Source organism: Piliocolobus tephrosceles, chromosome 6, assembly GCF_002776525.5.
Source record: "Piliocolobus tephrosceles isolate RC106 chromosome 6, ASM277652v3, whole genome shotgun sequence".
Lineage (NCBI taxonomy): Eukaryota > Metazoa > Chordata > Mammalia > Primates > Cercopithecidae > Piliocolobus > Piliocolobus tephrosceles.
The window spans coordinates 87,230,688-87,256,625 of NC_045439.1; the positions used below are offsets into that span (position 1 = coordinate 87,230,688).

Here is a 25,938-nt window from a genome sequence, read left to right on the forward strand (position 1 = left end):
CCCAGCAGTACTTGGGTCAGGGAACCCCTAGACAGCAAGTCTCTAGTTTCACATCTGAGGCTTGAGTCCTCTCTGTGGAACCAGACCTGCTTACAGACTGCAGGGATGGGCGCTCTCCACCTGTCAAAGCACCCCGCCCTCTTTCGATACCTGCAGCCACTCGGGCTTCTGGGAAGCCTTTCCTTGCATTGACCTGGAGTTGGCCTCCCTGTCTCTGCTCCTATGAGTCCTGGCATGGGCTGGGAAATGCCAGTCACTAGTGCTCCCTCTGCTCCTGATGGCCTCACAGAGATCTCCAGGTGAGACTGGAACCTCAGCAGTTCCCCCACAGCTTTGGCTTGGAACCTTCCTTCCCTCCCTATCACCTCCTCCCAAATACTCTGGGTAAGCAACTGCCTTGTTTACTGAGGGCTCTGGCCATCCATCCACCCACCCACCCATCCATCCATCCACCCATCCATCCATCCATCCACCCACCCATCTACCCATCCACCCACCCACCCATCTACCCATCCACCCATCCACCGACCCATCTACCCATCCATCCATCCATCCATCCATCCATCCATCCATCCATCCATCCAAATTGTACCTGAGTGTTTGGTCCTTTGCCTGCCTCAATTTGCCAGCCAGTAATGGTGGAGAGGAGTCCCATTGTGGGGTACTAACTGTAGGGCAGTGGAATGAGTCTGGTTGCTGCTCATTGACTTAGCGTCCCTGTGCCTCAGTTTCCATATCTATACAATGGGGATGATAATTCCTGCCTCAGAGGACTGTTGTAAGAAGTAGAGGGGACCAGTGTGTCTGGCTTCTTTAAAGGTGCTGGGTAATGGGTCATTGAATCTGCAAGCAAATGATCTGGTCCCCTCCATGGGGCACCTCAGGAAGCAGCAGTCATAAGGCCTTGTCCTCTCGAGGGCCTCACCGAGGCGCTTCTCCAGCCCGTCACTCAGTGTGTCTGTGAGCAGGGCAGTGTGTAGGCACCGGGTGCCAGGATCCAGTGGGGAACCTGAAAGACCCCCCTCTGCCTCCATGGAGCTCAGCCCTTCCTACCCCAGGTTCTCAGTCCACAGAAGACAAGCAGCAGGAAACTAGGTGCTAGCAAACCCACAGTGTCAGCCACATCGGCTGCAGAAGTCACTGCTGGTGTGAGGCAGGAGAGCACCCCAGCACCATGCGGCTCCACAATTGCCATCCAAAACAGCTGGCCCTGACTCCCGAGGCTTCTGAGATGACAGGACAGGCAGGGAATTGACACTCCCTGTTCCATTTCTTTACCCACCAATAAAAGATAATCTTTTTAAAAGGTTTTTTTAAAAAGGAAAAACCTATCAACCCAAGAGCGTGTCAGCCATTAGAAAGATTTTCAGCAAGAATAGGAAGCCTTTTACCAGATGGTTTTTGAACTTGGTAGGGTGCAAGCAGAAAAAGTTTTCTTTCTTCTACCTTCCAGATCCGCTGCTAGGTCTTGCGTCCCCACCTGTGGACCCATGCTGGAGCTTTCCTAGTCGTCTTCAGATGTAACCCAATCTAGTCCAACCTAGTATCACAATTTCACTCTGTCATTCAATGTAAAGCTCCCCAGTCCCCCGATTTTTATTGGAAGCCTCTGATGGGGAAAAGAGAACAGGGTCGGTTTCCTCCCTTGCCATGGGGTACCCACACTGCACTGCCAGCTGCCTCTGGGGTCTCCATGGGTGGGGTGGGGCACGGGGCCATGACTGTAAAGGGGAGAAATGTCCCGTTGCCCTGGTATTCTTGTGACTGGTGACAGCGAATGCACACAGGTCAGCCCTTTCTCTCCCTGGCACCTGGGCAGGTTTTTTGGCGACCCTGCCCCCCTTGGAGTCCCTAACCATTCCGTTCCCTACAGCCTTCCACTTCCAACCCCTCCCATTGCACCCAATAGTCTGCTCCACTCAGCTGCTCCTTAGGGTTCCTCTCTCCCTGTCAGGCTGTTCTCATGGACAGAATCACCAGGCAGCTCTTCCTGGCTACCTTCCACAGCCCCCACTTGGTTCCCAGGGAAGATTTCGGTGCCAATTCTTGGACATAGCAGATGGGAACTGGGACCAAAACCCAGGAGTCCCCCTCCAAGGTTGGAGGCTTAGCTGTCCTCTGATAGATGCTGTATTCTGGAGTGCCAGGCAAGCGAGGGTTTGAAAAAGGCTCTGCTCCCCTTTAAACGGACCCTCTGGTGGAGGAAGGTGTGTAAGGCGAGAGGGGAGGTGAGGAGGTGACTCATTTCTTCCAGCCTGGCCCCTGCTGAGGGAAGGTGTTTCTGGTGGGGGAGGTGGCAGACAGGCGGGTAGGGCTCGGGGAGCTGCTGCTTGCTGAACTGCCACTGGGTGACAGGCCCTGAGTGTGGGGCTTTGCAGAGAGGCAAAGTAATGGGAAGTTAACAGCCAAGATCGTGGCTTGGGATATCTGGGTTATATCCCGGCTGCATCCTGCAGGTCCCTGGACAGGCTGGGTAACCTCTCTGGGTTACCCTTTCCTCATCCATAAAATGGCAGTCATCATCCCGAGCCCAGTATCCGCCTTGTGGTGAGCCCTGATCTTGAGTCCACTGTTCTCACCTATGCACACCATTTCACTTGCTTCTCAGGACACCTCTATGTGGTGAGAACTATTAGGCCCATTTTCACAGGGAAGGAAACAGGCTGAGAAGGGCCAGGGTCACGGGAGGTGTGAACCCACATCTAGTCGGTCAGACCCTTCCCAGCCTCTCAAACAGGCCCTAGGACCCTCTCTGAACTGTGGCCCATACTAACAGGACTGTGCCCTAGAGGGGCGGGCTGTCAGGGCCCGAAAAGGGGTTAGCCTCCTGCCCCCACTTCCCCAATGAGGAAACTGGGTCCTGAGAAGTAAAGTGGCTTGCTTCAGGCCCTGATGTCTGTGGTCTCGCCCCTGCAGCCACCAAGAGTGTTATGGGCATGAAAAGGGGGAAGTGGTGGTAGGTACAGAGGATGCTTCTCCACTCAACCGGTGGGGGTGTGGAGGGCCTGGCCAGCTCACAGGCCTGGGCCATGGCTCACACCAACACCCACCAAAGAATGAAGCCAGTGGGCTATCTCTGGACAGAACAGGGCACCCAGGCCTTGGCCGTACTGCCTCAAGGCAGAGGCAGGAATGTGTTTCCTCCCAAGAGCCTCCTCCTGGCGTTCTGGGATGCAGCCTGGAGCCGATGGCCACACACCATGGATGGCAAGGGCTGGGTCCCACATCTGGCTCAAGTGAGCCTCCCAGAGGGAGGGACTGTGCCCGCTCCCCACCTGGCACCCCTAGTCCAGGACAGGTTGTCCTGGGTGCCACATGGCTGGGCCGTGACCACTGGCTGTTCACTGGTTCTCCAGGGCTGCACTCCTCTGACCCAGCGTGGGCACCAGGCTACCCTCTGTGAATCCACAGTAACCAAATTGTAGCCCAAAATACAGCTTTGATTTGAGGTGGAGATAATTTGAGTAATCATTTTCAAGAGTTATTTTTTCGAATCATGTTTGGACGTTCCAAAATAGAAAATGGTTCCTGGGCTGTCTACTAAATGGCTGATGTAGCTATATGGTTTTGGGGACAGGTTGACCTGGGTTCAGATCCCAAACTCTGCCCTTTGCCCATTGTGTGGCTTTGGGCAGTCTCTTTCCCTGCTTGGGCCTCCTGTCTCCATCTTTGCCTCCCAGGATGTGTGTTATGGTCAGGAAGATAACGCTATGATACCCTGTGATACCCTTGGTGCAGCGTGTGCCAGGTGGACTTGATAAATAGAGATTTCACAAAGGGCAGGGCCACAGGCAGCATTCAGATAATGGAGGTCGGACAGGAGGAGGGGAGAGGGAGGTAAGAGTGGGGGACAACTAGGGTAGGGCCCCTGGGGGTGATGCTGATGCTGGGCCTTGGGTGGCAGACCCACACGACTGATTAAGTTATAGGATGGTGGGTTCATTCATTTCCTAAACACATCCTGAGCCTGACTCTCCCAGCTCAGAGCACTGAGTCAGACCCATGCCCTTGAGGAGGTGGCAGGGGTGGGGGTGAAGGAGGAGGACGTGGGCTGGGGGAAGGGGTGCAGGGCTGGGAGCCATCGTGAGCAGTCCCTGGAGAGTCAGGCACTTCCTCTGAACCGCCCAGTCCTTGTGACAGTAGCTTACTCAGCCACAGCCCCTGCCAGCAGCCCAAAGCTCTGAGCAGGGGACTGGGCGGGATCCTGGAGCCTGCAGCCTCTGGGGGCTTGAGCACAGCGGTTGCAGCCTGCAGAGCCTCTCGCTGCTTTCTGACTCCTCCTGAATGGCCAACGTAGGTTCAACTTGGTTCTCTTTCCACTCTGGGGGCCTCCATAAGGACAAAAGAAAGGTTCTTTTGGCGTCAGGGCTGGGTGTGGGCTGGGCTCCAGGCGGCCACCCCAGAGGTATTAGGAAGAAATGACAGGTCCCCTGAGAGTCCAGATTCTCGTCCTGACTCTGCAGCCTCAAGCAAGCCATTTCCCTCTCTGGCCTCAGTTTCCTGAGGAGTAAGGGGAGCCACACAAGGCGGCTCGCAGCTCTGGGGTGGGAGGATCTGTGGCATTCTGACCTGAATGCTGGTGTCCCTCCAGGCAGGGGCAGGAGGCTGAGGCCCCGGATTTGTTTTTCTTCCCAGCCGCCGGGGACTCTGACCTGAGAGTCTGAAGCGAGGGCAGAGGCTCAGGGGTGGGAAGGGGAGGGCTGCTGGCTGCAAGCAGCTGCCCACCAAAAACCACAGAAATGGAAGCCTGGCCCAGGCTAGCCCAGTGATGCCAACCTGGACATGGGGGTGGAGGCCTGCCTCTGAGGCTGGGGGGACAGCTTCTGGCCTTACAGGCTAGACACCCTGCTTGTTGCTCTGTGGGACAGCTGAGCCTGGGCCAGATCCTCCTCGGGAATTTCTAGGGATGTTTATGGAGGGGGTAGGAGCTTGGGGTCCTAAGTGTCCTACAGGCCAGGAGAGTCCACCCTTCTGAGCTTGCTGAAGGTGGACTGCAGTTGGTGGGAAGGGTGGGGCGCTGTTGGGGCAATTTATGCCATTGCTACCCCTCCCTGCTGCTTCTGATTCTCCTTAGACCTTGGAGAATACCTTCTCCTTCCAGCACTTGAGTCAAATGCCTCTTCCTGCAGAGAGCTCTCCTTGATTTGGACTCCATCCCTGCTCCCCTCACACCCCTAAGGTGGCGTTTGAGGGGAGACATGGGTCAGGCGAAGGAGCACCAGGCTTTACCTGAGTCATGCCAAGTGTGTGCGACCCTGGAGAGTGTGTGACCTTGGAGACTGTAATGTGTGTGGTCAGGGGAGCTGCAACTTCTTGCTCGTCTCTGAGGCTTTAGGGGTCCTCAGGGATAGAAAGGAAGACAGACTAGGTGCAGAATGTCAGGCCTGCCTTTGTTCAGTTGGTAACAAAAATCCTGTCTCCCCAGCACCTCAGGCTCCCCTGGAGTAAGCCTGCATGCAGCGCCCGGGAGAGCTTAGGGGGTTGTGGCGGGAGCCTGGCCCTGGGACCCATTCTCCAGGCCTGGGAGTGTCCTGGGAGACCTCTGTTCCTTCATAGTCCTTAAAGACTACCTCCCTCCCCCAACTTCTCACACCAGCTTCCCACACCAGCAGCTCAGACACACACCTGGAACCCACTGCACCGTGAGAAAGGAGAATTGGGTTGGCCAGAACGACAGCCAGGGCAAGCTGGGCAAGTGCCAGGCAGCAGAGGGTAGCTGTCCCTGGAGAGTTCTCTGAGGCTCCCCACCCCACCCCAGTCCAGAGGGGAATGCAGGGTGTGTTTGCGTGTGCTCTGGCCTTGACTGAAGTAACCCTCCATGCCCATCTCCCTGGATCTGCATGAGGGGGGTTTCCTGAGCCCACAGAGAGCCCAACGTGGCATCTGGCACATGGCTGGTGCCCAAGAAACTGCAATTGCTGTGATGGTCATGGAGACTGCACAGTGCTGAGGCGAGGGCAGGGACTCCAGCCAGACACCCTGGGGTTTAAGGCCAGGCCAGCCACTTTCTAGCCGGACCACTCTGGATGCGATCATGTGTCATCCCCCTGCACCTTGGTTTCCCCACTTAGCTGAGACAGGGATATTGGAAGGGTGGCACCGTGAGTGAGTGAATTTCAGGGCTGACTGTCATCAGGGGGACTTAAGGGTGGCCCTTCCCATCTGCTATCTCATGCTGATGTATGTCCTGTCCTGTGAGCTCTGATGCCAGGCCCGGCACCTCCAGCCCTGTCAGCTGGGTGGGGTTCACTTATGTACCTATCACCTCCGCAGATGTGAGGGGACCTCCTGTGTGCCTGTGTAAAGCCCGGTCTAGAGTCCCAAGAGCTTGCCCTGAGCAGGGGAGATAGAGGCAGGAGAGAGGCTGTTCCTGGAGATGGTGGGAGGGTCCCCACAGGGCTGTGCTTGGTGTTGCCTGGTCGTGGCCCTCATGTGTCCTTCTGTCCTATGTCACAGTGCAGGGACTTCACAGCCCACACGGGTTACGAGGTGCTGCTGCAGCGGCTTCTGGATGGCAGGAAGATGTGCAAAGACATGGAGGAGCTACTGAGGCAGAGGTGAGCTGCTGGGCAGGCCACGGGGAGCACAGGGCAGGAGACAGGTGCCTTCCACTCAGCTCCTGGGGCAGTGGCCGAGGCCCGCATCCCAGCCAAGCTGTGTCAGAACATGTCCTGCTTTAAAAAAACTCTCCTGTGTTCCCTCAAACCTGGGCCTCCCCCAAAGGGGGCAAGTCACTGATGATCTTTCAAATGCCCTTTTTTTTTTTGCAGGGCCCAGGCGGAGGAGCGGTACGGGAAGGAGCTGGTGCAGATCGCACGGAAGGCAGGAGGCCAGACGGAGATCAAGTAAGAGCTCCCAGGCCCTGGGGCTCACTCCTCTCCTCTGCTGGCAGTTTCTGGGCCTTTAAATGAGGTTTAGGGCTTCCTGGCATGGGGGAGGCTGGGCAGAACCAGAGTAGGTCTGGATTGCTCATGAGGCGTCGGGACTCCTCCTTGGTGTCTGGTTATCGGGCATTCAGGGTGAGGCCAGGTTCTGTGCGGGAGGGAGGAAGCCCAAGCGTCTGAGTGTGGAAAGGGTCTGGGCGGGGGAGCAGGAGGCCATCCATCCTCAGTCATTTGCAGTGCAGCCTGCACCAGCCTGGGTGGCCTCCCCTGAAGTCCTGAGGGGCAGGTGACAGGCCTCTCCACTGGTAGCCCAAGCCCCCTGCAGCACTGGCTCAGCATGGGCTTCAAGGATGGAGATGTAGCCAGAGACAGGGGTCCAGGAGGGGACACACCTGGGTTCTGGTGCCAGCTCCTCATCCCCCAGCTGTCTGACCATGGGCTGGCTGCTGACACACTCCGTGGCTCCATTTCCTCGTCAGTGGTGGGACAGTAACGCAGCCCTCCTCAGAGGAAGAAGTGGGCTCAGGGGCTTAGCTGAGGCCTGGTTAGAGGGCAGGCCATCAGGGGAGTGGCTCTGATGAAGCAGGGGTCCCCAGCCCCGCAGGTCTCTGCACGCAGACCGCTGGGGTGGGAAGAGGGGTGAGGAGATGAGGCTGAGTTCAGGACAGAACCACCCTAACAGTGGAGAGGAGGGGCTGCTCTGGGGAAGGCCCAGACTGTCCCCCTGGGTGAGGACAGAGCCAGGTCGAGGGGAAGACAGACCACCGGCCTCAAAGTTCTTGAAAGGTCTCTGCAGAGTCCTCCTGCCGAGGGGCCCTGAGACCTGACCTTGCAGCTGTTGTGGAACCCCTTCCCCTCCTGCCTGCTCCCCCGAGACAGGAACTGAATGTGCCATACTCTGAAGGTCCCCCAAAGACACCAGGCACCCTGGCGGCTCCTGCTTCCAACCAGGAGCCAGAGATCACAGGAAAGCTTAGATGTGGCGTGAGCCATGTGTGAGGTCAGAAAGTGTGCACACAGCCCTGGGAGGACGGAGGGCTGAAAGGAGTCCTTAGAGCTCCGGTCCCGGCTCGGCCGATGTGAGCTGTGGGACTGTGGGCAAGTCGCCTACTTCTCCGAGTTTGTTTCTCATCTCCCACTCCAGTGAGCTGCTGTACAGATCAACAAGAACATGGTCTGAGGGCCTCCCAAGGGAAGGGCTGAGGGCCGGGTGCAGGCTGGGCACAGAGGAGGGCTCAGGACATGGTGAGGAGCGAATGGGTGTATGCCTTCTGCAGGAAGCAGTGCCCAGAGCTCTCAGCCAGGTGGGGAGCAGCTGTGGGGGCCTGGCAGCATGACCAAGGGAGCCCCTCCTGGCCTCCTGGCCTCCCGGCCTCCCAGCCTCCAGGCCAGCTGGAAGATAACTTTCCCAGAAAGAGAGGGTACCTCATGGGGAGAACTCAGAGACTCAGGAGAGGTGGAGAGGGTGGCCCCGGCAAGGCACGATGGGAGCCAGGCTGGAGTGAGTCTGTGTGATGCAGGCTCAGGGGATTGTGAGTCACAGGGGATTTACAGCAGGGAAGGAGAAGCTATCCACAAAGAAAATACAATGGGGGTTGGGGGCAGGGTGGGCCGCAGGAAGGAGGAGGTACACAACATCTTGCTCCATTTGTAGAACTAGGAAGGGGCCAGGTGGAGGCGGCCCTGATTGTGCCATGGTTATTCAAGGCCAGGTGGGACAGGGTCTGCCCTGACTTATCCCTGGTGTGGCCCTGGATGATGCTCCCTGTCTCTGAGTGCAGGGTCTGTACCTGTGGAAGGTGATGGTCACTTGGAGAGGTGTTCTGGGCAGTCACAAGGACAAGCAGAGAGTGCCAAGCCACAGGGGTTCACCGCACACAGTGGGGCTGTCCATAGTGTTGCTGTTGACCCATGTGGCATGAAGTAGTGTTGGTGAGGCCATGCAGTTGTTCCTTACAGTGTAGGCCAAGCATCCATCTTCCATCCATTTAGACACCAATTGAGGACCTACTATGTGTCATGCCCTGGATGGGTCAGGAGGATTCACTAATTTGAATTAAAATAAAATAAAATAAAATAAAATAGAGGGCTTTGCCACTCCTTAGCCAGAGCCCAGCACACTGAGGGTGACTTCCTTCTCCGTCCTAGTCCTTTGCATTAGGGTCCATTTATGCATCTCCTCCAGGAGATCTCCTCCAGGCCCATCTCCTCCAGGAAGCCCTCCCAGATATCCTGCCTTGCCTCACTGTCAGTCTTGGCTTAGACCCGGTTACCCCTACCCATGCCAACCTGAAGGGCTTTTGGTGGGGAAGTGTGAACAGGTGAACAGTGGCCGTGGACCTGTTTCCTCATCTTGGCCTCCTTGGGGGTGGGGAGTGTTGGCCCTCAGGAAAGGTGGCCTGGCTCTTCAGCATGGGGGCTGGTGGCCCACCCTCCAGGGCCCATCCCTGAGTAGGGGAAGCCCCTGGCCTCCCTGAGGCCCACAGCTGTCCCCCAGGTCTGTGGGATGCTCATTCCCTGCCCCTTGCAGAACAGGCAGGGGGGTGGGGGATGGGAAGGCTAGGAACAGAGTGCAGAACAAGGACAAAAGTCAGGTGGTTAAGTGACCCTATAAATAGCCTAGTGAGCCCTGAGGGCAGAACTGGCCCGCTTCCCCAGCCCCACTGCCTGAAGGTGTTGCATTTCTGCACAGTCCCCTGACCTCAAGCCAGCCAGGAGCCACCCTCAGGCCTGGAGGCTCAGGCCACTGAAATTAACAGGAGGTTACATCTTAAGTGATTTTTGACATGTACCTCCTTCACATGTTAACTCAGCAAACATCCGTGGGGCAGTGGCAATGGAGGATGGACAAGTAAGCCCCAGTCCCCAAACTCCAGCAATCCCCACCAGCACTTTCAGTGCATTTTAAAGACAGCATTAGGGCCAGGCGCTATGCCTCACGCCTATAATCCCAGCAATTTGGGAGGCCGACCTGAGGTCAGGAGTTCAAGACCAGCCTGGCCAAACATGGTGAAACCCCGTCTCTATCAAAAATGTAAAAATTAGTTGGGCCTGTTGACGCGAGCCTGCAGCCCCAGCTACTCGGGAGGCTGAAGCAGGAGAATCACTTGAACCCGGAAGATGGAGGTTGCAGCGAGCCCAGATCGCACCACTGCACTCCAACCTGGGCTGCAGAGTGAGACTCCGTCTTAAAAGAAAAAGACAGTGTTAGTATTTGCAGGGGGCTTACCAATATTGCTGACGTCATATGTCTAGCCCTGCAGAGACTGCCTGACTCTCCTTTCCAGCCTCTGGGCCTTTGCTCCTGCTGTTGCCCTGTTGCTCCCCTGCCCGGCCCCACCCATCCCTCAAGGCCTGCCTGAAATGCCACCTCCCTCAGAAAGCTGTCACCTCCGCTCCCCTATTGCTCCTCCTGCATCAGGTAAGGTGCTGGGGGTGCTGCATGCCCCCGGAAGTTGCACAGGGCAGGGGTTTGGGAAACAAAGGAAAATCAAGGCAAGGCCAGCTTCCTGTAAGCCTTCTGTGGTCACCAGTGAGCAAGCACAGCCCCCAAGGGGTGCAGGTCTGAATCCTCACGTCCCTGCCTCACCCCCACTTGCCACAAACCAAAAATGCTGTGGTTTTCCTGTCAGAGAGATTTTTAAATTTTTTTTTCATGGTCTCTCTTCCTCTGAACTCAGAGAGAATGACGGCATTGCTGAGGATATTGGCGGGAGACAGCCAGGCCCTGTTCCTGTCAGATGTCCCCTGATGCTGGCTCACTGTGGGCACAGCCTCAGCACAGGGAGGCGAGAGGGCTACTCCTCTCAGCCGGTGGGCAGGCAGCAGGGACACAGTGGGGACAGAGCAGGAAACACACTGGAAATCTGGACTGTATATGAGCACAGAATTTCAGACTGAGCTTCCTGAGAGCCGAGTCAAAAAGGGCAATGGAATGAGTTACACATGAAGGCACTGGTGACAGATGGCAGGAGATAGAGGCCTGTGCAGGACCCTATCCTTGACATGCGATGGAGACGCAGTAGAGGCACTCAGGTCGATCTTGACAGTTTCCCCGCGCAGACAGCGGAGAGGAAGCGGGAATTTCATGGGGCAGAGAATGACTTTATGCGGCCCCCAGATCCTCCACAATATCAGAGCTCAAGGCTGTTCACTTTGGGAGTTCCGGGGCAAAGCTGGGCTCTTCCTCTCATCCACAGAGCTGAGGCTGCCTCCTTGAAATTTTATCTGGGGCCAAGAAAGGGAGGAGTGTTCTGGGCCTTGTTGTGTGAGCTGAACTAGGGTGGCCTGATGGTTCCAGCAATGGGGACAGGGTACCTGGGGCAGGAAGGCCTGCAGCCCAGGTGACAGCAAGAGGGGGCCTGGAGGGGCCAGAGCCTGCCTGCCCAGGTGCCCCAGACAGAGGCAGCACCAGCATCTATGCAGCCCCCAAGGCCTAGCCAGGTCATGGGGGCAAGAGTTCAAGGTGAGCACAGACCGTCACTGTCAAGACTGTCCCAGGGGTGGGACAGAGGCTGAATGTCAACCTGGCAGTGCTGTGCATTCAGGCAGGCTCTCAGCTTTCAGGTGGGGGCTGGGAAAAGGGCCAGCAGCTGCCAGAACCTGCGATTCCTTACAGCACCCTGCAGACTGAGACCATGGACCAGGGTGGCCCACAGGTGGGTTTGGGGCTGAGAAAGTCTAGATTATGAGCCTGGGGACAATGAGGAGGAGAGCCGGAGAGCCAGGCATTGCCCCTGTCCTCAAGGGCTCATGGTTCAACAAGGTGACAGACATCCACTGGGTCAGTCCAAAGTGACATCAGTGCTCAGAAAGGACAGGAGAGGATGCCAGGCAAAGATGCTGCAATGGAGATGGGCACATGCAAAGGCCCTGAGGCAAGACGGAGCCTGGCACCTGGAAGGAATGGGGGGAGGGGCAGAGAGCAGGGCTGACAGGTGGGGGGTGGAAGTGGTAGGGCAGGGGCTGCAGCGGTGGTGGCAGCTAGCGTGGGATAGGCATGAGATTTAGGAGACGAAATAGAAGGTGGCGGCAAGGAAGGGAGAGGACAGAGCCCAGGGTGACTCCTAGATTTCTGGTGTGTATAACTGGTGGACAGCAGTGTCTTTGCTGAGAGGGGAGCCCTGGAAGAGGAGAGGTTTGCAGGACAGGTGCTGGGTCCAGTTTTGGACATGCTGAATTTGAGGTATCTGTCAGATGTGAGACCCAAAAGGTGAGGGCTGGGCAGTGGATGTGCAGGCCCTGAGCTCTGGGAGGGGTCTGGGCATGCTGTGGTCATGAAGGAGGTGCGGCTGGAGGGTGGTGTGCGTGAGGGCTGGGTTGGGGGTGGGGGGACCACGCTGTGACTGGAGGCCTCTAACTGAAAGAGGGGGACTGAGCTGAGAGGTGAACTGACAGGAAGCAGAGGGATTGGAGGTGTCACTGCTGGTGAGGAGTCAGAGAAGAGTCCTGAGTCCCACAAGGGAAGGTGGGATCACCACACAGCCACCCCTCTCCTTCCTCTCCCTGGGTTCTGCCTCTTACTGTAGGGTGGCCACGGGTGCAGCTTCTTCACTCCTGTGACCCTTGGCTTCTCATCTGTGAAATGGGATAAATAAAGGCACCTGTGCCGGCAGAGTTGCAAGGAGGTCTCGTTACTCAGGCCAGCAGTTCTGACGTCTGGATGGGCATCAACAGCCTTGGGGCCGGGCCCCAACTGGAAGCCTCAGCCTCAGGAGGGCGGGGAGGAGCCTGAGAATCTGTATTTCTAACAGGCTCCGCAGATACTGATGCTGCTGGTCTGTGGACCTCACTTTGGGATCCACCAGTTTAGGGCGAGGGGCCTGGCCCCCACAGATCTCCCCCAGACCTGGATCCCCACACTCCTGCCAGGCTGCTGTTCCTCCTTGGCCTCTGCTTCCCCAGGTGTCTACTGAGAGGAGAAGTCACCTGAGAAGCCTGCCTGGTGCGCTGCCAGCGCCACCCAGGGCTGTCCGGTGGGCGTCATGAGGTCATGTGGCCGCCAGGGGGCAGCCGAGCTGCTCCACAGAGAGGCTGCAGGGAGAGTCAGATAAAATACTGGATGCCCAGGTGAATGTGAATTTCAGATAAACAACAAATACTTTAAAAATAAAAGTACGTTTTAAATACTACAAGGAGCATACTATACTCAAAAAGTGCTCATTCATCTGAGATTCACATTGCACTCGGTATCCTGTCTTTATGTGTTCATTCTGGCAGCCCCCGCCCATCATTCCCTGCCTCCTATATTCGGTGCTGGGCCCTCCCCTCCCTCCCTCCCTGGCAGACAGTGCCCACCTCTCACCTCCTGCGCCCTGCCCTGCTGGCCTCTCCCACGGCCATCCAACCTCCTCCAAACATCCCCTGGGCCACCTACTGAAAGCCCATCTGAACACTGTCCCCTCCCCTGCAGCCTCACCCTGGGGCCATTTGGTACTTGCAGAGGAGGACGGAGTGCTGTGAGTGTGGGAGAGGAGTTCAGGGCAGGGAGGCAGGGTCCTGAAGACAATCCCCTCTTCTCTAAGAATGCAGCCAGGAGCACAGATGGTGGGGGGGGGGGCATCGATACCTCCTTCTGCCACATTGCAGGGGGTTGATCGCTTTAATTTGCAGAGAGCTTTGCGTTCCGGAAATCAGTATGGGGTCCCAGTAGATGGTCACCATCTGGCTAAAGGGTCCCTTGGTTCTAGAGTGACCCAGGGTCTTCCCACCAAAATAAAAGTCCTCCCCGCCCCTGCAGCTGGGGACGGCCTGGACTTCAGGTTCCCGCTGTGCTCTCCTCCTCCTGACCTGGACCCGTCTGTTTTGCAGCTCCCTGAGGGCCTCCTTTGACTCCTTGAAACAGCGTAAGTCCCCCACCCTGGGGCAATGGGATCTTTTGGGGCTGGTGGAGGGTTTGGGGGGACAGAAGATGAGGTGTTGGGGCTGGGGCTGGGCTGGCCCAGACAGGGGCGAGTTGTGGGTGGCTGAGGCCCATCAGATCTGACACTGGGGACCAGTATCCATGCTCTGCCCCCAAGAAATGGAGAATGTGGGCAGCTCACACATCCAACTGGCCCTGACCCTGCGCGAGGAGCTGCGGAGTCTCGAGGAGTTCCGTGAGAGGCAGAAGGAGCAGAGGAAGAAGGTGAGGCAGGTGTAGAAGCAGGGGAGCTGCTCCCCCATTGCCAGCCTCTCAGCTGCTGTAGAGGAGGGGGGCTGACCCTCCTGGTAGAGTCAGTGGAGGGTGGCAGGGGGTGGTGGTGGGACAGTACCCCAGGCTTTGGGGCTTGAGGGTAATATGAAGTGGGTGGGGAGGGCAGAGGCCTGGCCACTGGCACCAAGGCCAACTCTCAGTCCCAGAGCCCCGTGGAGGGTCCTTTCCGCCGAGCTGCCTCACACCTAGGAGGATCCTCCTACGGAAGACTCTAGAGGGTCTGTAGCAACTTGGTGGTGTCCAGAGGAGGCAGTCTAAGTTGTGGGGGTCACTGGAAACTGGTCTTGAGTCCAAGGATCAGGGCTGATTGTTCTGGAAAAAGACAGACTTGCGGCCAGTCACCCCACAGGACTGCCAAGGCTGAGGGGTCAGAGACAGACGGGTGGGAGAGTTGTGTGGCATTGCTTAGCATCCAAAGGTACTTCTCACCCATACGCAGGGCATGGCCATCCCGAGACAGAGTGCATGAAAGTGAGGCCCCCATGATGGGAGCTGCGTAAGCAGAGGCTGGCAGATGCTTGTCAGGGAGGCTGCAGGGCTGGGGTTGGGGATGGGTTCCCTGGAGGGCAGGCAGGATGCAGGGTGGCCTGGAGGCTGGGCTTGGGCCTGTGAGGATGGGGGCTCAGCCTCTCAGGGCCTTAGTGATGAGGGTGGTGCCCTGCATAGGCTGGGAGGGCAGCACACAGACCTGCTTCTTGCTTGGGGAGGAAGGATCATTGTAAAGTGGCCAAAGAACTGAAAATGAAGACACAACTGAGCCTTCAAGGGGAGGAAGCTGTATCTGAGGCTGGGGCCAGGCTGGGCCTGGGTGTCCTGGCCATACCAATTCCCAGCTCTGTGCCTCAGTTTCCCTCTCACAGGATGGGACACATATGTCTACCTCCCAAGTACTGAGAGCTCAGCCCAAGCCATGCTCCCCTCAGTCTCCACAGACAGGGCTTCAGCTCTGCTTAGCGGTTCTGCTGGCAGAAATGTCGCGTGGCTGCCTGCGCCACCTGCTCGTCTGCCAGCTGGGCTTTCAGGATTCTAAATGTGGGGTTCTGAGCAGACAGTGGGTCCCCAGAAGCCAGCCCAGGCTTGAGGTGCTGCAGCAGACACCCTCTCTGAGTTGGGACCTGCCCACAGAGCCTGCAGAGAGCCCGCCAGGACGGAGGGACTCCAGCCCTGCTATTTTGAGCCATCCTGTGGCCAGAGGAGCTGCACTGGCTGCAAAGGCTGTTTTGGACAGAGCACTCCTTCCCCAAATGGCCAGGGCCCCGCAGGCAGAGTGCTGTCTTGTGGAGCATGCCATGTGTGTCTGAGCCTCTGTGTGTGTGTGTGCCACAGAGCAAGGACACACGCTCACAGGAGTGTACACACATGCCCACGCTCCCCTGCATATGCCTGTGAGCATGTGTCCTTGTCTAGCCCTGCTTGGGTGTTTTAGGGGGGGTGTGTGTGTGAGTGCCTGTGACTCACTGGTCTCCTAGCTGGCACAGAACCCCTCCCCTGAGACCCCAGGCACAAACTGGCTCAGTTCTCCTCCGACCTCATAACCCAGTCGCTGTCCTGCCTGTTTTCCCTTCTGTATCAGAACGGGAAGCCTGGGAGGGGAGGGGAGGCTTGGCCCCAGACCTTGTGGCCCAGTAGCCACTGTGCCCGCATGTGGCCTGAGGTTGTGTGTGGGTGACTGTGGGAGTACTTGTGAGTGGCATCTGTGGGTGTGCACAGGGATGCCTGTGATCATGCGTGTGCACAGCTAGGGATGGGGCCGATGTGCCTCCGAGTTAACGTGGAGCTCTGCATGTATGTGTGTGTCATAGTGTGCACACATGTGTGAGCCACTATGATGCCTGCAGAGGCTCTGGGATGCAGGATGAACGACTGTGTGTGCACATGTGTGGGGCTGGGAACTCCCCAGCTGGAGATGAAGCTCTGGCCAAGGTCTGCAGTGAGGACCTCAGGGCACACCCATGCCCTGGGCTTGTCTTCCATTGTGAGGGTCACTGTGAAGCAGCAGGCTCTGGCGGAGGGAGGGCAGCCTGTCACCCCCTCTCCAGAGCCAGGAGAGGTGCTGCGCCTCATCCCAGGGACACCCCGTCCTCTTGGCCTAGGGGAGCCTCCCGAGGCCGCGGCCCTCGGCTCAGAACCTCCTGTCCCCTGCAGTATGAGGCCGTCATGGACCGGGTCCAGAAGAGCAAGCTATCACTCTACAAGAAGGCCATGGAGGTGAGCGCCAGGGCCTGGGGCCGCGGCCTGGCCTTCCCTCGAGGAGCTGAGAAGGGCTCAGGGTGCGATCCTGGGCTGTGGCCCTAGGCAGGGCGTTTGGAACAGGCTGGCCTCGGCGTTGGTCCTGCAGGGCGCACCAGCCTACGGGGTGCTTGGGCCTGCGCTGGGCGCCATGGTCCCGTGGGGATGGGCCCGGGCCCTTCCCTTGGGGGCTCGTGAATGAAGGGCAGATGAAGTCGGCTGGGGACTCTAAGGGTGGAGTGAGGAGGGACTCCTGAGCTGGATCCTGCGAGACGCTGGGCAGGAAGTGAGAGGGGCTCCTAAGAGGGCGCGGCGTGGCGAGGGGCGTGGCGAGGGGCGTGCCCTCGCCGAGGAGCACAGCCCAGGAGGCGGGGCCCGGGACAGGCCGCGCTGTCCTCAGTGGGGAGGGCCTGGGAGCAGGACTGCCAGTACCCCCACGCCTTCTCAATCTCCTTCCGGACCCCCAGATCCCTGTTCCTGGTGAGGATGCCCCCACTCCACCCACAACCCTCGCCAGGGAAAAAGGGAGGTTGGGCTCAGGGAGGCTCATTCCCGGGGGATACAGAGCAGGGCTGTGCAGCCCCCAAGTCACGCCCCTCCACACTCCCAGTCCAAGAAGACTTACGAGCAGAAGTGCCGGGACGCGGACGACGCCGAGCAGGCCTTCGAGCGCATTAGCACCAACGGCCACCAGAAGCAGGTGGAGAAGGTGCGCTGGGATGCTGGGCGGTGTGGGTTGCCCAGGGCTGGGGGCAGTGGAGGAGGCACGGAAGGGGTGCCGTAGACACCCCCAGGCAAAGGTCTGCATGTGGAACACGCTAGCTGCTCAGCCCTCTCTGACCCCCAGTCTCCTCATCTGTGAAATGGGTTTCCTATAGAGAACCTCAGGGCATGGGCAGGCTGGTCAGCTGGATCCCCTTTGCCACCATCAGGTGGCACTCAGGGACCCATTCCTCAGAGCAGGCCCACTGAGGCCCACGGGGCGATGAGAGCAGATGCCATCCCTCACACAACCTCGGAGAAGGGCTCAATAGGCCCATGTCACAGAGAGGAAACTGAGGCTCACAGTAAGTGACTTGTCTAAGGTCTCAGAGCCAGGAAGCTGCAGAGAAGGGACCCCCAACTCAGGTGGTCTAGAGCCCATGCTCCTGAGGCTGTGACCCCTAGGCCAGAGTGGGGTTATCAGAACTCCCAGAGCCCAGGAAACACATCACCCATTGCACAGACAGGAAGCCTGAGGCCCAGAGAGGGAAATGGCCCAAGGATGAGCTGGGGGCAGTCAGTCAGGGGCCAGAGCCCAAGTCCCAGCCAGGGGGCTCAGCGGTAGTTGCATCTCTCCTGTGGGTTGTGGTCCCACTCTTCACAGGCATCCTTCTGGACTCAGTTCCTGTCTTCATTCCCTTTCCATGGAGCTAGCCTGTGGTCCGCTGTGAGGGGAGGTTGCTAGTGGATGATGGCATCTGCCCACAGTTGGCTCCTGAACTCCCCCACAGGGTGGCCGGGGAAGGTGTGACACTCACTGCAGGGCTGCCCGGGTGGGCCTGGGCTCCTGGGGCAGGGTCTCAACGCTGCTTCCCCTCTGTTTCCTCAGAGTCAGAACAAAGCCAAGCAGTGCAAGGACTCAGCTGCTGAGGCAGGTATGTGGGCCCTGGCTGCCCCATCCGACCAGGGCAGAGGCCTGGGTAGTACTCCCCACACACACCTCCTCACCCTGGAACACTCCCACCTGGCTGCACAGTCATGGGCGCGGTGCTCTCATTCCAGATACCTGCAGTCAAAGTAAACGCTGTGCTCCCCCATTCGCCGGCCATTCTTGGCACTTCATGTGTTCAGTCCTCACAACTGCCCTCTGAGGTGGCTGCTGTTATTATTCCCTTTCTTAACAGATGAGGAAACAGAGGCACTAAAAGGTCCACTTATTGGTTACAGCCAATAAGTGGTGGGGACTGCATTTGAACCCAGGCCATCGGGCTTCAGAGCCCAGGACTTGCATGGCACAGCCCCAGAAGACAGGGCCGCTATCTATTACATGCATGTGCGCACACACACTTTCAAGCTCGGGCACACGCATGTGTGCACATAGCCTTCTCTGGGCCTCTGTCCTTCACTTGATGCCCGAATCCTACCAACACCCTTGTCTCTGCTGGTGCCCCACCCCCCAGACACGGCGCCCACCCTCCTCCCTTCCCCTGGGAAGGCCTGTCCCTTGTGCTCTGTCTCCATCAGGACCCCGCTACTCTCTTGGCTGGGGGACAGGTGACCTCCAGAGATCTGGGCACAGAAGTTGTGACCCAAGCCTGTGGGACTCCACCCCTCCTCCAGCACCCTCTGAGCTGCCCTCTCTGAACCTCAGTTTCCCCTCTGGAAAGTGAAGTGGGGCGCCCAGAGATGCCCAGACGCCAATACTCTGGACTTGCATATATGAGGCTCCACTGCAGCCCTCAGGCAGCTCAGAGCACAGTTGGGGAGCAGAAGCAGTACCAGCGTGGGTGGCCCTGACAGGCATTCAGATGAGGCTCCACCAGCTGCTAGGGCAGGTCCCACAGGGGAGGCGGGGCTCCCAGTGGGGAGGAGGCCTCCAGGATGGGACCCAGCAGGAGCCAGGGCTGGAGGAACTTGTGTCACGGCCCTCCCTGAGGCTGCCTGCACTTGCAGAGCGGGTATACAGGCAGAGCATCACGCAGCTGGAGAAGGTCCGCGCTGAGTGGGAGCAGGAACACCGGACCACCTGTGAGGTGAGTGGCCCACGTGGAGCCTCGCTTTCCCCAGCGGGAAGTGGAAGACACCCATCCCTCCTCCAGCTGCTTCAAGGGGCCCAAGCGAGGCAGTGGGGGAAGGTACCCTTACTCAGCCTCCTGCTCACAGGCCTGTGCCGGGACCTGGCCGTGGTGCTTGTCACCTGACCTTGAGTCCCGGGGCCCCTTCGTTGCGGGCAGGCACTATTTCACCGTTTTTGTTGAAGCCAAAACTGAGACTTGGACAAAACCCACAGCCTCTCTGGGCGCTGCCGATGGACAGGGCCTGGGGAATAGGGCTCAGGACTCCTGTCCGAGGCTCCTCTCACTACCCCTCTGCCTCAGTGTGGTGCGGCCTGAAGGGAGGCTGGGGCAGGGACCCCCTGGGCAGTTCCACCTCCCTCCCTGCAGCCTCAGGGCTGGCCCAGAGTCGGGATGGGGACCCCAGGGCACTCTCCTTTGGATCGGGCTTCCAGCAGAGAGGACTGGCCTGGTCAGCTCCGGCTGAGGGGTGAACGGGGCCCAGCCTGGCCAGGCCCTGCAGCCCCTCCTCATGGTTCACCTCCCTCCCACTGCCCCTAGGCCTTTCAGCTGCAAGAGTTTGACCGGCTGACCATTCTCCGCAATGCCCTGTGGGTGCACAGCAACCAGCTCTCCATGCAGTGTGTCAAGGATGATGAGGTGGGGACTGAGGGCCTTGGTGGGGTAAGGGAGGGCAGCCTCTAGGCGGCAAAGTGCCCAGGTCCGTCTGAACCAGTCAACAAGCACCTGGTCCTTTGTGGTCCAAGCTTGGCCCCAGGGGTCTCAGGCCTCAGCAGCTCAGCCTTTGCCCCCAGAACCCCAGGACAGGAGCTCAGTACCACAGGGCCAAGGCTTCTCTGCCTGGAAGATGGTGACTCCGTGGTTCCCCTGCCATCTGACTTCCTCCTCATGCCTCAGAGCCACAGAGCACCTGCTCCCTCTGCCGGGGATGGGAGGGGAGGTGGACATAGCTCTCAGAGGTTGGCGGAAGCTGGAGGACCCTGGCTGCTCTGCTCTAGGCCCGGTGCTTGCAGGAGCCGAGGTGCAGTCCTTCCTCTGCTTCCCACATCTCCAGGGTGCCCTGGTTCCCCTTACTGAGCCCAACCTGCTGGGTGGGTCCTCCCCAGCAGAGAGGGCCCCCCGCCAGGGGCCCTGAGCTCCGTTGATACAGCCCAGCGCACGGCTCTCCCGGGCAGCCCCGGCCCCCTTGCCTGCTGTGTTTCCTGCCTGACCCTCCTGTCCAGGGCTGTGGGGATTGATTTTCTTGTTGTTTTTGCCCAAGTGACTTGAGCCCCCTGCTGCCTCCTCGCCTCCTCGAGGTGGAAGGGTGAGCTCTGGATCCACTCTCACTAGCCCCAAGACCTGGCTGTGCTGCATGCTCGCTCTGTGACCTTGAGCAAGTCACTTTCCTCTGAGTTTCCTCATCTATCCAATGGGAAAAGTGGGGTCTACCTCAGAGGACAGGTGTGAGTTAAGTCCCTTGCACAGGGCCTTGCGCATAGAAGGTGTTCAGGAAACAAGAAGCTGTCAGCCAGGGCTGTGACCCCTCAGGATCAAAGACCCTGAGCTGCGTACAATGTCCTGTGAGGAGGCCAGTGGGTGGGGGCCGCTGGCCAGAGTTCAGGCCCACAGAGGGGCAGAGTGGGCATCGGGCTGCAGCCTCTGCTCTTTCCTGCTCCAGCTCTACGAGGAAGTGCGGCTGACGCTGGAAGGCTGCAGCATAGACGCTGACATCGACGGCTTCATCCAGGCCAAGAGCACGGGCACCGAGCCCCCGGGTGAGGACTGGCCTGTGGACAGCACAGCCTCTGGGTGCACTGAGCCCCTGCGAAGGCCTGGCCCTGAGCCTCAAGTGCCAAGACAGGGCTGGGGTAGCTCATAGCTCCCTTTCAGGCAGAGGAGCCCTAGCCAGACCCAAGAGGTTGTGGGGGGTTGGGTCCCAGGCCTGCAGCCTCCTCTCAGGCAAAGCTAAGGGCATGATAGCACTCAGAGGAAGAGGTGGGGATGGGGATTGAGGTGAGGAGCTCCCACGGCCCCCACTCCCCTCCTGTTTGGTTCCGTTGGATCACGGGTCCAGAATATTAGGTCTTGGTGGTACCTACAGTGGGGTGTCTCATGGGAGCAAGACAGGCACCTCCCCAGGCACCAGGGTGGGCCAGGGCCAGATTGGGAACACAGGGCCCCAGCTGAGTCTCTGGCAGGGCCAGAATGGGGTGTTGGGGGCTGCCCTGGGCCTCACAGCTTGCTGTCTGCAGCTCCGGTGCCCTACCAGAACTACTATGATCGGGAGGTCACCCCACTGGCCAGCAGCCCCAGCGTACAGCCATCCTGCGGCATGATAAAGAGGTGAGGCCCCGACAGACGGAGTGACTGCCTGAGGCTGGGCCGGGAAGTGGGTCGAGCACCTGGCCTCTGCACCTGGCCCTTCCTCGTTCACTGAGCACCTACTGTGTATCTGTATCTGGTGCCCAGTTAGGTGCTGGGTACCCTGTGGAGACAAGATAGGCTCAGTTCAGCCTATGGAGCCCTCGGCCCAAGGGACCCAGACACTAAGTGAATAATCACATCCCAATTATTCAGCAGGGGATGTGCTCCGAGCTCTGGGGAGGCCCCTATGCTGGCTTCCTTGTCCCTGGGGCCTCGCGTGAGCCTGGTGCCCTGTCAGGCTGCAGTGGCAACGCTGTCTGGCTGGAGCAGGACTAGGGCATCTGGAGAATTCTCCAGGCTTTTCCAGGGTCCCTTCCCCGGCCTGGCTGCAGTCAAGTGCGAAGGTCCTGGTGCTGGGCCTCAATGTGTGACCTGGGCAAGTCATTCGCACTCTCTAAGGCCAGGGCCCTGAGTGTTGGGGTCAGATTCAGAACCTAAGGACTCTCCTGGTTCAGGCCTTGAGTGACAATGGTGACAGCCCATTGGGAGCACTATAGCTGGTTCAGGGAGCCCTCGTAGCCAGGCCTTTGAGGGAGGCCATGTGCCCTGTCTATGAGCATCCACAAGGGTCTGTGGGTTTCACATGGCGCCTGTGCCCCCACTGCCATGCTGCCACTCCTCTCTCCAGCCAACCTTCAACCAAGAGGGCCCTGCCTCTGGGAAGTAGTGGACTGTGGGGAGGGGCTGATGCAGTTCCTGGCCCTTCGCAAGGACCGGCTCATTCCAGGGCCTCAGGAGCCCCTGGACCTTCCTACTCCTGGGAGGCAGAGGCTCGTGGGAACCACCGAGAGGGGTACACATACACACCCCTTTGAGAATCTTGTGAAAGCAGTGGCCCCAGGGCGCAGCACATCCACAGCCTCACATGCTACAAAAGCTTGTGAGACTCAGGCTTCCCTGCACCTGGTGAGGACCTGGATACCAGCAAAGGTGGTCATTTAAGCAACTGGACAAAAGAGCTCACCTGAGGCAGTGTCAGGAAGGGGCAGAAAGGGGTGGCCCCAGAGGGGATTAGAGAGAGAGAGGAGAGAGAGAGGTCCTGTAGGGTGGAGGGAGGCCTGGCTGCTGGAGGGGGCTGGTCAGGCCTCGGGATGGGGCAGCTAGAAGCCAGGCAGGGCTGGGAAGAGGTGGGGGTCAGTGACTGAGAGTCAGAAGTGTAGACAGTCTGGGAAAAAGAGGTGTGGGGCAGGCAGCACAATGGCTCAGCAAGCCTTGCCCACCTTTACCCTGCTCTGGCCGCTTCCTCCTCCCGTCCCCAGCCCCTGCTGGCTCTCACCCTGTCCTTTGCTGCCTGGGGCGCTGGTGCGTGTCTGCCCGCCTCTGTTGGTGTCAGGCCCTCCCATGTGCTGGGTCCACGCATGTCCACCCTGCACATGTGTGTGCACTCCTAGGGCCTTGGCCCTCGGCCCCTCATGTGGGAAAGGTCCCCCACATGCCACCTTGAATTGCAGTCCCGTTCCTCCCACACCCAAATTGGTCTGGTCCACTCCACAAACCCCACCTGTGCCGTGCCTCCTCCCCTGCACCTGAGTGCTCCCTCTCCTGGTCACCCGCAGTGCCTCGTTCCCCTTCTCGCCTAGGAAAGCTTCACTCACCTTTGAAGACTCAGCCCCACCCCACCAAGAAGGCTTCTGGCCTTGGAGGCAGTGTCAGCCTCTACTTGTAGAGCCCTCACTACTGCTCACTTCAGGGGGTGCCCCCAGCATCTGCCTCTTCTGTTTTATTTTCCTTTGTTCAGTAAACCTTCACAACCCCAGCTCAGTCCAGGCCTAAGCCTGGCACAGGGGCAGGGGTAAAGTAGCCCAGCGCTGTCCCAGAACTCCTGATCACTGCGGGCCCGCAGGGAGGAGGGCTGGCTCGGCCCAGGCAGTGCAGGCCTCAGCAGAGCACGTAAGCCAGGCTTTGTGTGGCAGTGCACCCCCACCCCCACTGGCCGGGGAAGTTGCTAGGGCAAGCTAAAGCAGGGGTCTGGAGGGTGAGGACTGGGTGTCTTCCCACGAGGCCTCAACATGGAGGTCCTAGAACCCCCGAAAGGGCCATGGGAGTCTTCCCATGAAGCTGCAGCTTTGGGGGTTCTAGGATCCCCCCAAAGGGCCCTGAAGGGAGCAAGTGCTGAGATGGCCTGCAGAGGGCGCCAGTGGAGGGCCTAGCTGGGGAAGGAGGAGCCACCGGGACCACCTTCTGGGGGCCCTCCTGCCTGAGGGGCACCTCATAAATCACATCCATGCCAGGAGGCTAGGGGCAGGCCCAGCCCTGGCAGAGCGTGTGCAGCTCTGAGACTTCTCCCTGTCTAAATCCTCCTCCCGGTGGGACCCTGAGTGTGGAGCGGGGGCACTAACCCTCTTTCCTCCCCATCCCCAGGTTCTCTGGACTGCTGCACGGAAGTCCCAAGACCACTTCGTTGGCAGCTTCTGCTGGTAGAGGGGGTCAGGAGGGGACCCCCAAACACACTGATCCCGGGGGGAAGGAGAGGTCTCCTACATGGCACAGATGGGGCCACTGAGGCCCCTCAAGGGGAAGGGTGTGTCCCCCAACAGCAAGTATGGAGAGCGGAAGGAAGAGGCAGGGCCCAGCATGGAGAAAGCCCGTTCTCGCAGAACCTCCAGGGGCCAGTGTCCCCAGAAAGGGGAGGGGTCCATGCTTCACCCTGCTCTCAGCCTCCACAGAGACCCTGACCCCCACCCCCGGGCGGAATGAGGGTGTCTACGCAGCCATCGCAGTGCAGGAGATGCAGGGAAACCCGGCCTCGCCAGCCCAGGAGTACCGGGCGCTCTATGACTATACAGCGCAGGTGAGGCCTCCACACCCTAAATCCACCTGTGCCACCTCTCCTGCGCCTGAGAGCCCCCCCCCCCATTCAGTGCCTCGCATCCTCATCTCTCCTGGTGGTTTCACTCATCTCCGAGCATCCTCTCCTACTCAGGAGGGCACGTGTGCCCAAGAGTATGTCCACACTAGCAAGGGCACCTGGGAGTGTGCTCGGGCATGAGCTCTGAGAACAGCGCCCCAGGGCTTAGGGGGCCTCAGCGCACAGGTACTGACTGGAAGCTGGTGTGCAGCAGGCCTGTGTCTGCCGGGGCCGTACACAGCACACATGTGGGGCACATGGGCCTGTGCTGTCCACACAGGCTGGGCACTGCGTGGTACACACGTGCGGGGAGCTGGCAGAGCCTGGGGTTGCCTGCAGGTCATAGCTTGAGGGCCAGGCTCTGCGCCTTTGGGTCAGGGCCCTGTCCTCTGTGGCCATGGGTGTGGAAAACTGGCCAGAATGAGTCTTGCAATCGTGCCAGGATTGATTTTCTGATGTGCATAGGGTGAGGATGTACCAAGGCAGCCACAGGGCAGCTATAAGAGAGGGTGCACTTTGCTCCCTGCTTGAGGGGAGGGGTGCATACCCAGACCTCATCCACTGGACTGAGGCCAAGCACCCCCCACGGCCAGGCAGGCTGGGTGTGGGCTCCACTGACGAGGCCAGGGCTCGGGGAGGTAGGGAAGCCAGGCCAGGAGAGTGACGGGGTACTTGGATGGCAGTTGCTACCTGGGGCTGGGGACCACAAAGGGGAGGCTGTGTTAGGAGCTTGGGCATGTGTCCTGGGCTTGGGGTGTGATGCATACCCCTGACCCCTGACATGCTCCAGTCACTGCGTCTCCAGAGTGGGAGAGGGGAGGTACGGGTGGGGAAGAAACCCAGGTTGGGGGAGGCTTATGATGACAAACTGGGGTGGATGGGAAGCCAGGTCCCTTGGGTTAGCCCCCTCCTGTGTCTCCAAGGGGCTGCCCCAGCAGGCACGGACACAGCTCAGCCTGCCGCATTTACTGCTGGGTAGGGGAACACCAGGCCACGCCCCTCCCCGCAGGCCCTTCCAGCGTCATGCGCTTTCAATCTCTTGGCCAGAACCCGGATGAGCTGGACCTCTCCGCGGGAGACATCCTGGAGGTGATCCTGGAAGGGGAGGATGGCTGGTGGACAGTGGAGAGGAATGGGCAGCGTGGCTTCGTCCCTGGTTCCTACTTGGAGAAGCTTTGAGGAAGGGCCAGAAGCCCCCTCGGACCTGCCCTGCCAGTGGAGCCAGTAGTGCTCCCAGCACTGTCCATGCCTTGCTGGGGCCCAGAACCAAGCGTCCCCAGCCCTGAGAGGGAGCCTGTCTCCCAGAGAATAAAGGAGTGCGTTCTGTTCTCCTTGGTGTGCTGGGGTCTTTCTCTCCTTCTCCTGCTCCAGTGTCCGAGTGCTCAGTTCAGAGGAGGCAAAGGAACAAGGGAAGAAACCTGAATGGCGGAGCTCCCCAACTCAGCCAAGGCTTCAGCTATAGTTGGAGAAGAGGCTTGGCCCCAGTTACTAGGAGCTCCCAGACCACCAGGGAGACACATTCACACCTGGACAGAGGATACAGGGTTGCAGGAGGATGTGGCAGGGGCAAGAATGGGTTCAGCAGGGCTGCAATGGGGA

The 25,938-nt window shown here is 59.2% G+C and overlaps 1 protein-coding gene across 3 annotated transcripts in view; it reads left to right on the top strand.

Annotated features, from left to right (window-relative positions):
• PSTPIP1 (proline-serine-threonine phosphatase interacting protein 1) overlaps window positions 1-25,669 on the top strand; it is a 41,465-nt gene extending 15,796 nt beyond the window's left edge. The window contains exons 1-15 of one of the 3 annotated variants that reach the window (XM_023197639.3): window positions 4,114-4,293; window positions 6,457-6,557; window positions 6,771-6,845; window positions 13,695-13,729; window positions 13,904-14,010; window positions 16,225-16,287; window positions 16,919-17,017; window positions 17,900-17,945; window positions 18,964-19,043; window positions 19,626-19,724; window positions 20,746-20,842; window positions 21,320-21,410; window positions 23,853-23,908; window positions 24,149-24,282; window positions 25,387-25,518. In XM_023197639.3, the coding sequence (XP_023053407.1) occupies window positions 4,285-4,293; window positions 6,457-6,557; window positions 6,771-6,845; window positions 13,695-13,729; window positions 13,904-14,010; window positions 16,225-16,287; window positions 16,919-17,017; window positions 17,900-17,945; window positions 18,964-19,043; window positions 19,626-19,724; window positions 20,746-20,842; window positions 21,320-21,410; window positions 23,853-23,908; window positions 24,149-24,282; window positions 25,387-25,518 (1,224 nt within the window). In that variant the 5' untranslated portion in view covers window positions 4,114-4,284. Of the gene's footprint in view, window positions 1-4,113; window positions 4,294-6,456; window positions 6,558-6,770; window positions 6,846-13,694; window positions 13,730-13,903; window positions 14,011-16,224; window positions 16,288-16,918; window positions 17,018-17,899; window positions 17,946-18,963; window positions 19,044-19,625; window positions 19,725-20,745; window positions 20,843-21,319; window positions 21,411-23,852; window positions 23,909-24,148; window positions 24,283-25,348 lie in introns of those variants that run through there. The other 2 variants (XM_023197638.1, XM_023197640.2) reach the window with 2 other exon arrangements.
• Window positions 25,670-25,938: the final 269 nt, after the last annotated feature.